At 34.9% G+C, this 16,117-nt stretch overlaps 1 protein-coding gene across 3 annotated transcripts; it reads left to right on the forward strand.

The window, feature by feature from the left end:
• The first annotated feature begins 423 nt into the window (after nt 1-423).
• LOC107470486 (uncharacterized) lies at nt 424-5,364 on the forward strand. Of its 3 annotated transcripts, none has more exons than XM_052255630.1 (8): nt 424-745; nt 2,308-2,426; nt 2,515-2,859; nt 3,091-3,137; nt 3,221-3,244; nt 3,514-3,576; nt 3,703-3,835; nt 4,945-5,364. In XM_052255630.1, the coding sequence occupies exons 2-8, from the start codon at nt 2,348-2,350 to the stop codon at nt 4,959-4,961; spliced, it is 708 nt and encodes a 235-aa protein (XP_052111590.1). In that variant the 5' UTR covers nt 424-745; nt 2,308-2,347; the 3' UTR covers nt 4,962-5,364. The 3 variants fall into 3 exon arrangements, with proteins under 3 accessions (XP_052111590.1, XP_052111591.1, XP_015945368.1); XM_052255631.1 differs by having other exon boundaries at nt 2,318-2,426; XM_016089882.3 differs by lacking the exon at nt 3,221-3,244 and having other exon boundaries at nt 426-745.
• The last annotated feature ends 10,753 nt before the right edge of the window (nt 5,365-16,117 follow it).

Consider the following 16,117-nt stretch of genomic DNA (forward strand, 5'->3'; position numbering starts at 1 on the left):
TTACTAGCTAGAGATCTCTCCTAATCATATCTTAGTAATCAACATTAATTTACATTTTAGTACGATCTGAATAGAAAATAAGCAGAAAACTCGGATGAAAAGATTGAAATTGGAGATAACCTGCAGCTTCGAGTTCCTTCTGTAGTTCTTGGCATCATTCTCGGCCTGTAATGTGACGCACAAAAAACACCGTTTGAAGTTATACGGCGCCGTTTTGATTTTTTTTTAAGAAAGAAAAAAAAACCTGGCGTTGCCTTTACTCCCTCACGGCCTCACGGCCTCACCCCGGAAAAAGATGCTCTCCAATTTTTTTAACAATTGATAGAATCCAGTGTGATCTATCACTTTTGATTTTATGAGTGGAACCAAAAATAAATAAAAAAGAGCGCAATAAATAATTAGATTGAACACTTGATACCATCCAATTTTTTTTTCATTGGAGAGGATCCACTCCTGCCTCACCCCCTTCCCCCAACACCCCCTACCAATTCGTGAATCACTCTGAAGTCTGAAGTGAACTCTGAAGCAAAGTTAAATCCCCAAATCAAAACCCTAGGTTCTCCCTACAACGTTTCTGCCGCAGTGCTGCCGCCGTCCGTGCTGTCAGCGCCGTCCGTGGCCAAGCCCTCTCTTGTAGCTCGGCGTCTTCCTTCCCCCTGTCCTCCGTCCGTCCTCCGTTCTCTGTTTTAGGGGTTTGGAGCAGCTCGCCGTGCGCCGCTCGTCGTCGTCCGTGTCTCCGTCGAAGGTTAGTGTCACTGCTTTCACTTCTTCAGTTCTTGTTCGTGTCTCCTTCTTCTCTCCCCAGAGCCTGCCTCTGTTTACTGATTTTTAAAGGGAAATTGTGAAATTGCTAATTTTTGCTGATTTTATGCTGCTGCTCTTTCTTTACTTCCTGAAATTTTTGTTGAAAATTTCTTGCTGCTGCTAAGAATGAAAATCAAATCATTATTAAAATTTTTGTTTAGGGATTACTTGTTGCTGTTTTGTAATGTTTGTTAAAATTTCAGGTTTAGTGTGATTAGGGATTACTTGCTGCTGTTGAAAGTTCAGTATGATTAGGGATTACTTGTTGCTGTACTTGCTGTGCTGTTGAAATTTCAGGTTCAGTGCGACTAGGAATTACTTGTTGCTGTTTTGTAATGTTTGTTGAAATTTCAGGTTTAGTGTGATTAGGGATTACTTGCTGCTGTTGAAATTTAAGGTTTAGTGTGATTAGGGATTACTTGTTGCTGCATTGTAATGTAATAATGTTTGTTGCTGAATGATAATTTGTACTGCTGCTGTTTTTAATTTTGTTTATGATTTGTTAATTTCAGTTATGAATGATAGTATTAATCAAAAAGTAATTGCTGATAATAATGCATCTGTGAATAATAACTTACCTACCAATCCTCCTATTTTGGTTTTGTTACTTTCAAATTCGCTCCAATCCATTTACAGGTTCATAAACACGGATGAAGTTGCTTTTGTTAATAACTTCTATGTTTTTTTTGCTTTTCTGGATTTAATTGATATATAGCTTTAATTCGGTCACTATTTTTCTTGCTGATCTTCTAATAGTTTGGTATTGCTTTTACAATTGCTGCTTTTACACTTGCTGTTGCTGCATAGTTCCTAGTTCCTGTGCATATGTTCTTTCTGCTATTATTATTATTATTATTGCTTACCGTATCTGTTTAGTAGTACCTTTTATGTTTTTCTCGTTTTCAATTTGTTATAAATTTCTTTTGTACTCCATAATGTAATATATACCAAGGGAGTCTTCATGTCGGCTTAATATTTAGGTATTTTTTTTTATTATTTAACTTTTGAGTTTGTATTTTGATAAGATCATGTGAATTTGGTTGATGATATTTTATGTAGTGTTTTAAATTTTGAATATATTTTAAGATTTATATTAGACTATAATTATATTTTAGGATGTTTATTTATAATTTATTTATTATTCTATTCATAAATGATTTTCCCGGTTGAATTTCCGGTTGGCCAATAAACCAGTGAACCAGTAACTAGAACGGTTTGATGACCGGTCCGGTTCTCAGAACCTTGCATGAAATAAAACAGCGCCGTTTGGGAAATTTTTGAAAACCGGCTGAGTCCTTGTTTGGTTCGACTGACCAGCTCCCGGTCGGTTTGGCGGTTCATCGGCGGTTTTCAAATTTGGCGGTTATAGTTTTTAACCGAGCCGCAAACCTCGTTGGTTCACAGTTCGACCGGACAGTTCGAACCGGTTTTCAGAACCTTGGTTTTTTGGCTTTTTCAAGTTTGTAGATTTGTAGCCCTTTTTTCTTACTATATTATTTTTAGTATATTAAAGGCAAAATTTCCAAGGCGTAGAGCGAAGAAAATGGTCAAACAATCAACTCAATTGAAGGAACTTAAAACCCAAACGCAGCAACCTCAATTCAAGGAGCTTGAAATCGAAGGTACAGCAAAATCAAATAACAAATTTCTTGATCAGCATAAAGTTTTCACTATTTATTTTCATTAAAACTCTACCTGTGTTTGTGGCAGTGGAGCGTCAAATCAGTGCAATTAGGGTGGTTCGTGATGTTGAGATCGAGAGATTGTTGATGGAACTTCGTTTGGTTCGGTCGTGTTTCAGTGAGGAACAGCTCCGGAAGCCAATGCTGCAGGTCTTCGAAGAAACCTTACCGAATCTCTCAATTGTGAAAGATGGTGGGAATGGGAAATTCGATGTGAAGTGGAAAGAGAGAGGGAGCAGAATGTCCACGACCTGTGGTGGTGTAGGAAGAGATTTGCACGCTTCTCTGTTCCAGATGCTTTCAATTGCTTTTCCTTCGGAATGTCCTTCTTCGGTTCCTCAGTTTGGTGGTTTTGAATACTCTAGCAATACTGGTAGTGTTTAGTTTTCTCTTTCGATTTAACTCATTTCATATCTGAATTAAAGTTTCTTAAATTGAATTAAAAAAAATGGAAATGTGTGTTACGAAACATACTATTGTTCTATGCCCCTTAAATTGTTTGAGTTCCTTCAATTTTGAATGATTTTACTATAGATATTATAGTTCTTATACATTTTGGCATAGATTGTAGTTGATACCTGTTAGTTTACTTCTTTGTTGGCAGGGAGAACAGGATTTGTTGGTGATGAAAATCTTCATTTTAAGGACTTTGTATGTTCTCTATCTTCTCTGTGCACTTTGATTAATTGTATTTTGTAACATCCTTAGCTGGCTTGTTTGGGTCACTTATGCAGGACTTGATGCGACATAAAATTGGGGTAGCTGTGTAGGAGCAGCATTAATATAGCACTTCCATTCTCATTTCCATCATGTGCTGAAGCATCCATGAATTGATTTGAATGAGAAATGTTGCTACTCATTTAGGATCGTTCCATGTACAGATGGAAGAGAACTTACCTCGATTACTAGTTTCTTTGCATACGCTGCTAAATCTATTATGACTAACTTAAACAGCTTGCAAATAACAACTAATTAGTGATTGCAATGTATTGTGATAATATGAATTGATTGAATGTCTGTTACATAGGTTTTTGAGGAGCCATGTGAAGCTCAGACTCTCACAAGTCAAGAAGGTCTTCAGACTCCCAATGTCCGTATTTTCTCCCTTTATTTTTTACCTTCTGTTTTTTATGGATGACTTTATGAACTCTAGTATTCATTGCTGAGGCTATTTTTTAAACAGCTGTGATTAATTTGGCTTTGTTGCCTTTTGTAGGTGAGTAGTCAGCGCTTGTCTGTTGGGATGACACCCAAAACCCTTAGACTGCCGAAACCTGGCGAGATGCTTCTCTCTGTCCATGGATCACCTCTTGGTGTTTACAAGGAAAATAACATGGAAGCTATATATGGTATGAAGCAAATGTTCTATTTGAAACTATTGCTATATCTTGTTCATTTAGTTTCCTTGTTGCATGAAGAGAAGGCGACAACTCCTTTAGTTTAACATCTGCATACTTTCCCAAAAATAAACTGGAAAGATAACAAATAAGCTCCAAAAGATTTAAAAAGTGAGAAAACTAACCGGATATTAGTTATATTTTTTCATAAAATACTTTAGATATTAGATTTCAATGCGATTTTTTGTAAGCATTATTAGAAAAATGAGACTTTGTCATAGTTAAAATTTGGTGATTTGTCAAGGAATTTTTTCGATGTTTTTTGTGAATGATTGAATTTAAAATAAAATGCACAAGTTGTTTGCTAAATACAAAATTCCTTTATCATTTATGTAAAAACAATATGATATTTTTGTTAATTTTGTCACGTTTTTAAATCTTCTGAGACTTATTTGTCATTCGTAGAAATCTTATTTGGTTATTTTTCATAGCGATATGAGTTTTTTGGTGCAATTTCGGTAGTTTACCTTGTTCCTAATAGCATGTGAGCTATTTTTAGCTCAATTTGTTAGTTACTTTATAAGCTAAGCTCTTGAGCCCGTGAGCTACTGAGCTTGAGCTAAAAATTTGAGCTCATTTATTAAATGAGTCAAACTTAACTTTGCTATATTCCATGAGCAGGGTTATATATTCATTTATCGGTTCACATAGATATGTAGATGCCTGAGACCTTGGCATAATATCACCTATATCATTATATATTATTAATAATAATATATAATATCTCAATTATTTGCATAATGTGTCTTGTAGATTAAATATGTTGAAAATAAGTATGTGCTTATAGCCAACAGCTTAATTAATATCTAAGGGTTAATGTTCAAAATGGTCTTTGAAATTTTACTCGTGCATCAAGATTCCATAATAAGATTAAGCTCAATAATAAATCAGTCAAACCATGAGTTGAGCTAAATATTATCAAGCTGAGTTTGAGCATTGTCAATTTTGAGGTCGACTTTGCGTATTTTCAACCCTTGATTTTGTTTTTGTTCTTTCGCACTGAATGAAAATCCTGGAATCTTCCAGAATACTCTAGTTATGATATCTATTATTATCTGCAGAGTCAGAAGAAGGTTAAATGCCTGCTAAAGCTATTATGCGCACTGACAGTACCATCCTCTTCATCTCCTTAGAGGATGGCCATGTAAATTTGGTGGCCCCTAGTTCATCATTTTTCATTTAATGTTCTACAGTTTTAGATGAATGCCATTGACCATTCTACAAAGTTGCTTATACCATATAGTTTCAAATTCAGTGTTGGTTTATACTTGGGGAAGCATAATTGTTAGATTATTACATATTTACATTGAGGTTCAGTTATTTAGTCAGTAATGAGAATTATTCTCCTAAATATGTATGTTAGGATTGGTTTCATTCTGTTAAGAGTAGTACAAACTACTTAAAATGAGTATGTAAGTGATAGCTATGATTGATTGTATTGGTCAACCTCATTTTAAATTTATGCTTAGATTTTTCTCCCAGCCTACGCAATTTGTCTGAGACTCCGTGCATTTCATTGGTTATTGACATTTGTTAACCCTTCGTGTTATAAATTTTAATAATTTGAATTGTGTATTCTTTTTGCTAATAGATGTTTTATATTGTTATGAAAACCATCATGTAGTATTTAATCTGAAAGTAATAGCAGAAGCAATAGAATAATAGCAAGCGGCATACAATCCCATAAAAAAGAAAAGAAAAAGGTAGACGTAAGTTGATTGTGCAATAAATCTTTCTCCTTTTTCACCCTATCGACGTTTGCCATGTAGCATTTGGATTAAGTCCAAAGTAGCCATGTAGCATTTGGATTAAGTCCAAAGTAGTTTTTGAGATGAAAAAGTTTTTGAGATTTTAATTACATTATAAATATCTTTAAGATTAAAAAAATTGTATTATTATCATTTCAACAAATATTTATCGTCAAAACTAAAATAACGTCGTTTTGTCTAATCCAACAAGTAAAGATATGTGTTAAGTTACTCGACAGAGATATGTGTTAAGTTACTCAAGGTATGATGGGGCGGATGTTACAATACTCTTCTTATGTTTGGAGTTTTGAAACTCTTTTATATTATCAATATTGTAATGTATGTTGGCACAATTTTCTAATAGATATTCTATTAATAGAGCTTTTATTATATATTGAAAACTTCATCAAATAATTAATGTCAACAATAATTATATATTGAAAACTTCATCAAATAATTAATGTCAACAATATTTTTTTTAAAAATTAATATTTAAAAATTAACACTAATTAAAAAAAACGTTGCTTATAAATTATTTTTATAAATTAATAATTTAATCTCCCATCTTTACTTATTAAGCAACATTTTTTAATTATTGTTTTATTAGTGTTAATTTTTTTATTGAAATAAAATAAAAAATTTATTGTTCCATAACAATTTTTTTATTTTTATCTTTTAAAATTTATTTTGTTTTAAAATTTCATAAACTCATTACAGTCATATTAGTATATTTTTATTTTTATTAATTTAATTTTATTCACATAATTTAAAATTTTAAATTATAAAATATTTAAATTAAAATTTAAATAAATATAATTTAATTAGTAACTTAATTTAATTTAATAAAAATAAATGTATTCATATTATTATATTTATATGATTAATTATATTTATTCGATTTAAAAAAATAACTATTTAAAATCGTTAATTATAAATTAAAAAATTAATATATTCGTATTATTTTTAATACGATTATGTTTACAATACTCTCTAATAGTTTGGTAAATCAACCGTGTATAAAGTTTTTAATTATTTAATGAATCAATACTCTATATATTTTTATTTTTAAATTAGTTTTTTGCAGTTAAAATTTCCATTATTTTCTTTATATTTATTTTAATATCTAAATATTAAAATCCTTTATATTTATTTTACCCCATGGCTCTCTTCCTCAAATCTCGCTTCTAACCAAATTTATCACTACCGTTCACTATCGTAATCGGTGTCTCGTTTAACGTTACATCTCCTTCATTATTTTTTATTATTCTATTTATTTAAAATTTTACTTTCTAACTCATTTAGTAATCTAATTCTAAAAGAACATCTTAATATTTAAACTTAATACTAAATAATATATTTGATTCTATTAATTAAATTTAAATTCACATTTTCGTGTTGTTTCTTTTATTTACCAAAGATAAAAAATTCAAATTCAAATTTTTATTTTTTAATTTAATAAAACAACTTTAACTATTTAAAGAGTATTTTTATCATTTAAAATTATATGAAAAGTACATTTTAGTCTTTTAAAATCAAATTTAAATTTTAACATTATAAATTTATTAAAGAGTAAAGTACTATTTTTGTCGCCAACATTTGGGATAAGTCTCAAAGTTATCCCTAATGTTTTTTTTTGTGAGAAAGGGGGGTCAAAGACCCCAAACAGAACAAATAAAAAATAACTAGACCAGTCCTCTAAAGAGGGGAACAGCAGCTATATCAGTGACAAGAATGTGTGCAATCTCAGCAGGGACCGAATCAAAAGTATGCAATCCAAATGGGAGGTGTTGTCCTTTCTTTGCTAAATGATCAGCAGCAAAGTTTGCTTCCCTGGGAACATGACTCCAATACACTTGAAGAATTCGATTAGCATGGATCTTAATCTCTTCAACAAGGGAAGAGCACGGATGGCCCGCAAGACATCCATGAGAGATAAATTTCAGAGCAGCAGCCGAATCAGATTCTACGATAACAATAGACTGAGTAAGATTAGAGGCAATTTTAAGACCATAGATTATACCCCAAAGCTCAGCATGCATAATTGAGCAACTTCCAAGGTTACAAGAGAAGCCTTTCACGAAGCCTCCAAGATGGTTCCTAACAATTCCACCACACGCTGCATTATTTATATGCGCAAAAAGAGAGCCATCAACATTTAGTTTCACAACACCTTCGCTAGGGGGAGTCCAGCATATTAGACGATCATGCTTGGCACTATAGGTGCTTAACTGAGTCGTATTCCTTGTGAATCGGCTGAACTCATCACTTCGGGTTCGAATTTGAGCTAGGACTGAAGGTGCAGGACTGTCTTTACCTTCGAAAATTAGCTTGTTGCGGAAGAACCAGATTGAGGATGTAGCGACACCAAAAATGCATTGCCAGTTGTTGTGTGCGGAAAGGTTAGCTTTAATCCAATCATGCAAGCTTGAATTAAAGAAACCTTGTTTCCACATTGGGGGTAAAAGGGCATTCCAGATGCTAGATGCAAAAGCACAATCTCTTAGTACATGAAGTGTGGTTTCACTGTGACTGCTACATCTTGGACAGAGAGGGGAGTTTGATAAGTGACAACGATGTCTCTCCGCGTTAGTTAGGATTGCATTATTAGCAAATAACCACAGGAAATACCTGATACGTTCGGGTCCTCTCCAACGCCAAACAAGATCGAATATGTCATTGAGAGGAGGCTGATTAGTACAAAGGGCTTGGTATGACAGTTTGAGGTTGAAAGAACCATCCGATGACAGGTTCCATGCCACTTGGTCCGGCATTTTCCAAGGGGAAGGCGGGTAGATGGTCACAATCTTCTTTACAACATCCTCCAGAAGCCAACCATTTAGCTTGTTCACATCCCAGTTTCCTGAAACATCAAGGAAGTCCATAAGAGAACTAGATGTATCAAAAGGAGAGTTATTTACCTGTGTAACATATTGTTCCAGCTTGCCCAAGTTAGGGACCCAATTATGCTTCCAAAAACTGATTTCAGTGCCATCTCCTATCCTCCAAATATGGTTTTGCATGATATCGGGCCATGCCTTACAAACTCCCTTCCAAATGTTAGAGCTCTTTGGTTTTCTATCCACGATAGGAATAATATCGTTCCCGGCTTTATACTTAGAACGAAGCACTCTAGCCCATAAGGAGTTTCTCTTCTCCACCAGGCCTCATCCAGCTTTCATCAGGAATGCATGGTTCATCAAACTTGCATGCCTAATGCCAAGTCCATCCGCTTTTTTAGGAAGGCAGACTCTGTGCCAATCTATAAGATGAATTTTCTTTGATTGTTTTGTATCACCCCAAAGACAGCTCCTGCATTTACGGTCAATGGCATTACAAGTAGACACAGGTAATAGTGCAGTTTGCATAGTATAAAGAGGAATAGAAGAAAGGACAGATTTCACCAGAGTTGTCCTCCCAGCTAACGACAAGGAAGAGGCTTTCCAAGAGTTGAGTCTGGAGTTAAGCTTGTTGATAATATCGTCATAAGTGCGCTTAGATACTTTGGAATGCAAGAGAGGAACTCCTAGGTACTTCCCAAGGTTATCCGTCCTTGCAAACTGGAGGGTTTCACTGATCTCAGTTCTGACTTGGTTACCCACATTCTTGGAAAAATAGACCCGAGTCTTCTCATTATTAACTTTCTGCCCCGAACTATCACAGAACGCCTTGAGACATCTCTTGATGATGTCAACTTGTTGGAGATTGGCTTCAGCAAAAAGAATAAGATCGTCCGCAAAGCACAAATGGGAAAGACTAGGACCATTTCTATTTAGTTTGATAGGTTTCCAGAAGCCATGGTCAACTGCAGCACTGATAAGCTGTGAGAGACGCTCCATGCACAAAACAAAAATGTATGGTGAAATAGGGTCTCCTTGACGGATGCCTCTGGACGGCTTAAATTCATCCAATTCCTCCCCGTTCCACAGGATTCGCATCCTAGCCGTAGAAATGCATGACATGATAAGGTTGGTAACCTGATCAGGGAACCCAATATCTTCAAGAGTCTCTTGCACAAAACTCCACTTCACTCTATCATATGCCTTTTCTAAATCAATTTTAATAGCCATCCAACTTTTCGGTCCTTTCTTAGTTCTCATAGAATGTATGACTTCCTGAGCAATAATAATGTTGTCAGAGCTATGCCTACCCGGGACAAAACTGCATTGCGTAGGCTTCACCAGCTTTCCCATAAGATTTCTAATCCGATTCGCCAAGACTTTGGTAACAACTTTATATGAGACGTTACACAAACTTATCGGTCTCATCTGCTTGAGGCTTATGATAGGTTCCACTTTAGGAATAAGGGTGATAAGAGTCTCGTTAATCTCATGAATTCTCTGAGGTTCTGCGTAGATGCACTGAATAAGGTTGCAAAGATCAGGCCCAACTCTATCCCACTGATTCTGATAGAAAACTGCTTGTAAACCATCTCTTCCAGGAGCTTTGAAGCTCCCCATAGCAAAAACAGCCTCTTTTATCTCCTGAACAGAGATACTTCCCCCTATTATGTTATGGTCAGCCATACTTAAACAGGGAAAAGCATTATTAAGAACAAAGGGAACAGCAGGTAGAGAGTCTGTATAGAGGTCTGAGTAAAAAGAGAGAGCCATACTTTCGAGTACATTTTTATCAGTAACTAGATTACTTCTAGAGTCTTGCAAAGAGTGGATTTTATTTTTTCGTCTCCTCACCATAGTTGAACCATGAAAATACCTGGTATTCCTATCACCAAACTCGACCCATTTGCATCTTGATTTCTGGTACCAAAGAATTTCTTCTTGTGTCAACACTTCCTCGTATTCCTTCCAAAGCTGCACTTGAAGATCCTCAAGGAAAGAGTTGCTGCCCTGCATTAAGCTATTTGTGATTCCCTGAAGTCTCCGCAGGATTCTGCTTTTACGTTTCCAAATGTCACCAAAAACATTATAGTTCCAGTTCTTCAGGGAGTTCTTGAAATTTGCCAGGCCTTCTGACCAAGAACTCTCCATACGCCAAGATTGATGAATCAGATTATTGAAATCAGGATGCGAAAGCCAAGCCGCAAGAAACCTAAACGGCCTTCTTCCTCTATTCAGATTTGGACGCATAGCAAGGTTGAGACATAAAGGGGAGTGATCCGACTTGAGAAGAGGAAGGTGTTTGACATGTGCCTCAGGAAAGGTAAGTTGCCAATTAAGATTACTCAGACCTCTATCTAATCTTTTCACAAGATTGCCTCTCTTCCAAGTGAAAGGCCAGCCAATAAAGCCTAAGTCAATAAGGCCACAATCAGACACACATTCTTGAAAATCACTGCAAGCACCCGAATTCACTCTATTAGATCCTCCTTGCCTTTCGTGATCATGGAGTAAGGCATTGAAGTCTCCCAAGAGGCACCAAGGGAAATGAATGTTCTCAGCTAAGGATCAAATTTTGCTCCACAGCGCTCTCCTATTAACCCGTTGCGGACTCCCATAACAAGCAGAAAGCAACCAAAAATCAGAGTTGTTGCTAGAGACTTTAAGGTGAACTAATTGATTATTATGTTCCAAAACACAAACATTCTAGATACTATCATCCCAAAGACACCATATGCCCCCAGAGTGACCAGTGGCTTCCACAACGAAGGACCCATTCAATCCAATCTTATCTCTGATGTTCTTCCCTTTAATACCGCTCACATGAGTTTCGAGCAAAATAATGAAACTAGCAGAGTATTCTTTAGACATATCTCGAATAAGAGAGTGGAACGACTTACTCCTCGCTCCCCGACAGTTCCAACAGATAATATTCATTAAGGATAAAAATAAAAGAGGAGTCACAGAGGACCAAACTCACAGCTGGGGAGATATCCCCTGCACCCGAATAACATTGCCTAAGGAAGAATTCCCATCTTTAGTCAAAATAGATTCCTTATCAACACTAGCACTCACTGCCATGTTTGAAGATGACGCCACCCCGGTCTCTGGGTCAGGGCTTCAATAAAGGGGTGAAATTTTGGGTTTGAGTAAGAAATCTATTTTTTACCACATGTGCTTCAAGCAAAGATGGACTCCTTCTAGATATCTCAAAAGCCTCTCTCTGTTCATCTTGAAGATGCCTCATGTGTTCTAGCATCACCATCTCCATGGCCGCCATCTCTTGTTTCTTCTCTGCATGAGTCACCGTTTCGGGAAGCCCCTCTTTAGGAAATTCCACAATGTTTCCCTTCTTTGGTTCTTTTGATTTAGGTGGGTCTTGATCCATGGATTTGGACTTCAGTTTGTTTCCTTTCTCAGTGGGCCTAGGCCCAATTGCCACATGATTTTGTTTTCTAATTCCTTGTGGATTTTTGCTAGCTCCCTGTTTAAGAACTTTCTTATATATGGGTTGGGATTTTTCAAAAGAATTTTGGGCCTTAGCTACATGGAGCCCATCTTGTGATAAAGGAGTTTGCCTATCCATAGTTTCTTGAATTTTATGCATGTTTGTGCCACCAGGTTCCTCTTCATAGAGGATATTATAGCGAGAGCCACTCCCCTCCTCATGATTAACATGATCCACACCAATATCATCACCGCCAGATATTCCGCCTTTAACATTTGAATGGACCGTTCCTCCTTTTCCGTACGTGATTGGTGGTTTTTTCTTCCTGATTTGCCGCCGCACCAACATCCAAGGGCCAAAATCTGGTGAGCTTTGATTTGCCCAAGCTTCATGTTGCCTTCCGGATTCCACGGACTTGCCTATTTGGCCACTAGTATCTCCACTTTCCTTATTAGTTCCCTGTTGATCCCCGGTGCACTCCGATCCCCGGTGCTCAGCGGACTCCACCACTGTTTCATTACACTGGTCCATTCTATGCCCATATCGACCGCACGAAAAGCAAATTTGGTAAAGTCCTTCGTATTCAATATTCAATTCACTACCAAGCACCGAGATACGTGGAACAAGTTTCTTAGCAAGATCGATTTCCACACATATCCGAGCAAATCTTCCTCTTGAGTGGATGGAAGTATTACGATCAATTTTAAGCATATGGCCAATAGCCGATCCTACTCGCAATAAAAAACGGTGATTGTAGAGTTCAATTGGCAGATTTGGAATACGAACCCAAACCGCAATCTTCCTAACATGGTGCTCTGACTTCAGGAAGAAAGGTCTCCAGCGTTGCACAATGAGATAGTGTCCGGCAATCATCCAAGGTCCCTCCAAAAGCGCGTGTGAGTAGTTTTCCTCATCTGAAAAATGAACAAGAAAATAGTCACGATCCATATCGATAACATGTATCGTACCTTTCTTTACCCAATCTCTTTTGAGACGTTGCTCTAGGAATGCCAATCCCACACGCTTGCCTAAGACTTTTATGATAAGAGCATTCCGCCACGGTTTACACCAGTCCTTGAACTCTTCCTTCGATACCGGAATGGTGGGGCACGGATCAAAAGGCCTGTCTTCCAGATCGTCCTTATCGGTATCCTTATACCAACGATCTTCCGGATCTGGAGACTCTTCATCAATGTCATCCATATTCATGCTTTCATCTTCAGGAACCATGCCTGGCGATTTAAGAAGAGAATCCTTATAAGTGGCTTTTGGTTTATTCTCGATATCGGCCTGATCTTGCACAACGATATCCATGCAGTCACTGGATTGATTCAAGTCAACTTCTTCACGCGTTTTGACTTTTTTAGTGCTTCGCTCTTTCATATCTTCTTTCTGGGAGAAAACCCTAGCAGAGCCTCCTTTCATATCTTTTTTAGTAGATATACTCCTAAATCCTAAATTTAAAATGGTGTTCCCTAATGTTTAAATCGTCTTATTTAAGTATCTAACATTTTAAAACAAAGTGGGAGACAAAAAATTAAAACAAGAATGAAACTCTAATTTAATTTATACAAAGGATAAAATTGGAATTAATTAATTGAAATGAGGATATTTTAGGTATAAAATGTTATTAAAATTTCAGTCTCCATCTTTAAAAATTTTAGTCCGCTGTGTCCCTACTTTTTGGAGGTACTGAAATACTGAAATTTTAGGGATAGAGACAGAAATTTTAGTACCAGTCTTTGAACCAACAAATATGACTAAGAGACAGAAACTCAGTATCATGTTTGTTAGTTCAGAGACTCAGTATCATGTTTGAAACTCCTTTATATTATCAATATTGTAATGTTTGGAGTTTTGAAACTCCCCTCAGGTATGATGTGTAATTCGATAGAGATATGTGTTAAGTTACTCAAGGTATGATGTGTAATTCGACAGAGAGGGATAGGAAGCACATGGTACAATTTTTTTAATCTTGGAGATTTTTATAGTGCAATTAAAATTTCGGTGATTTTTTTCGGTGCAAGCGGTCAATTTTAATTATCACTTTAGAGTTTAACTGAGTTTATGTCGTAATATTTTCTCTTATGTTGCAAATAGTTGGTGTTTTTTATCTTGAAGCAGTTGGTATTTAATCCATGGCCTGACTATTGGCACACTCTTCGCTCAAAGATAAAGTCTCTATATTATATTTAGTGGGAAGTATATAAGAATGAATTATATGTCAATATCCTATTTAGTTGAAGATAAATATAAAAATTGAAATAAACAAAATTACTAAAATATCTTTACTAATAAAAAAATTAAAATTAGAATAAAATTCCCATTAGGTCATCCCACACATTGGAAACAAAAGAAACAAAGAGACAGTAGAGACTGAACGGAAAGATATGGAAGAAGAGGAAGGAAAGAGAGGAGGAGAGGGAGAGACATGGAAGAAGAGGAAGGAAAGAGAGGAGGAGAGGGAGAGACGAAACCGATGGTAGGGGTGTTCGTGCAGTTTGGACCGGTTTTTCAGTATAGAATTTACAGATGAAAAATAGAATACCTGATAGCACATATTTTGCTTAGTATATCATTTTTGTACAGTGAAATCATATTAGATCATACATACAAGTGTTGATATCATTTAGTTCAAGGTGTTGGATTTTAGATCCTCCAATTTCATAGGAAAATTTTAAGAAGGATCTAAATTTTATCATGGATTTTATATATCTAACAATATTATAATAGCAATCTTATTTTTTATTAGAGCACCTACAATGGTGAGTTCCTCTTTTACTTTTTTCTGACACATAGAAACTCTAACCATTGGAGGAAAGAAGAAATGAGTTCTTGCACGGGTCTCAAGGTGAGGGAGTCCCTCTAAATATGGACTCAAATTAATCAATAATAATTTGCCATTTGACAAGTTATTTTGGCAGCAACATAGACAATTAAAAGAGGACTTAATTGAACACATATGGCAATTTCACAATACTTGTCGTTAACTATAGAGCTTAATTATGTTTTTCTTTGTATTAAGTAATTTTACAAATTAGTATAATCCCGAATTATATATTGTGTATTATTGTTATATATGAATTTATTTAATATTAATATCTTTTAATAGTGAATTATTTTTAAATTTATAAATTTAAATAATATTATTAAAAAAATCAATTACATTAATTTTAAGTATTTTAATTAATTAATTAAGTGGGACCAACTAAAGTTAGTTCCTCCTAATGGAAAAGAAAGAGATGCTTTGAGTTCCTATTTACCGTTTATGATGCAAAAGCTGATATGGAGTTATTTTTTATCACAAGTGGACTATAGATAGGGACTGAGATGAATTCCCTACTGAAGATGGTCTTAGTGTTTTGCTCAAGCTTCAAATTATTAGATGTCATATTGGGTTTTTTGCCTCTCTTGGATTTTTCAAAGGAAAACGAAGATGGTCGTTAAATATATATATACTATCGTATACTAATTTGGTATAACTACATAAGACTTCACAGAAAAGGACTTAATCTTAATATTTTTGATAGAAAAATGATAAACAATTAAAAATATTTTCCTGAATTCCTGTAATAATAAATGTTGATTGGCACATAGTTTTCTTTTTCTGTTTTTTCCTTAAAAAAATCAAGTATTAATGTGTGTTTGGTAAAATTTATTAATAAGGCATTTGTATTTAATTTTTAATTAAGGAAAATATGAAACAATTCCATACTAAATTTTTGTTAAGCAAAACTTTGGGTAAATCACAGATATAAATCGAGTGGAGGCATATATTACATAATTTTATCAAATTCAAAAACGTTACAAAGATCTACAGAAGGATAATTTTATGTAGTTCGAATGATACTCATTCGAATTACACAAACCAAGAGTAATTCAAAAAATCAAATTCGAATTACAAGTGATCAACATAAATAGAATTGGATCCATTCGAATTATGGATGCATGAATTCCAAAGGTAATTCGAATCACCTTGATTCGAACAACATACACGTTTTGTGATATAATTTGTAATATTTTTCTACTTATTCTTTTATTAAAAAATTAATAATTTATTAAAAAAATTTATAATTTAAAAATTAAAAAATTTTATTAAAAAAATTAATAATTTAAAAATTAAAAAATATATTATATTCCATGCATTAAAAAAAGCTAACAAAATATTTAATCATGAGACTTTTCCAAAATATTTGAGTTA

The sequence above is a fragment of the Arachis duranensis genome, chromosome 10 (assembly GCF_000817695.3).
Source record: "Arachis duranensis cultivar V14167 chromosome 10, aradu.V14167.gnm2.J7QH, whole genome shotgun sequence".
In the NCBI taxonomy this organism is placed as follows: Eukaryota; Viridiplantae; Streptophyta; class Magnoliopsida; order Fabales; family Fabaceae; genus Arachis; species Arachis duranensis.

Excerpts from the sequence above, each read along its gene's own strand:
- LOC107470486 (XM_052255630.1), top strand. The coding sequence starts at position 2,348 with ATGGTCAAACAATCAACTCAATTGAAGGAACTTAAAACCCAAACGCAG. Across the intron at positions 2,860-3,090 it reads TGAATACTCTAGCAATACTG|GGAGAACAGGATTTGTTGGT; the intron begins GTAGTGTTTAGT and ends CTTTGTTGGCAG. Across the intron at positions 3,577-3,702 it reads AAGGTCTTCAGACTCCCAAT|GTGAGTAGTCAGCGCTTGTC; the intron begins GTCCGTATTTTC and ends TGCCTTTTGTAG.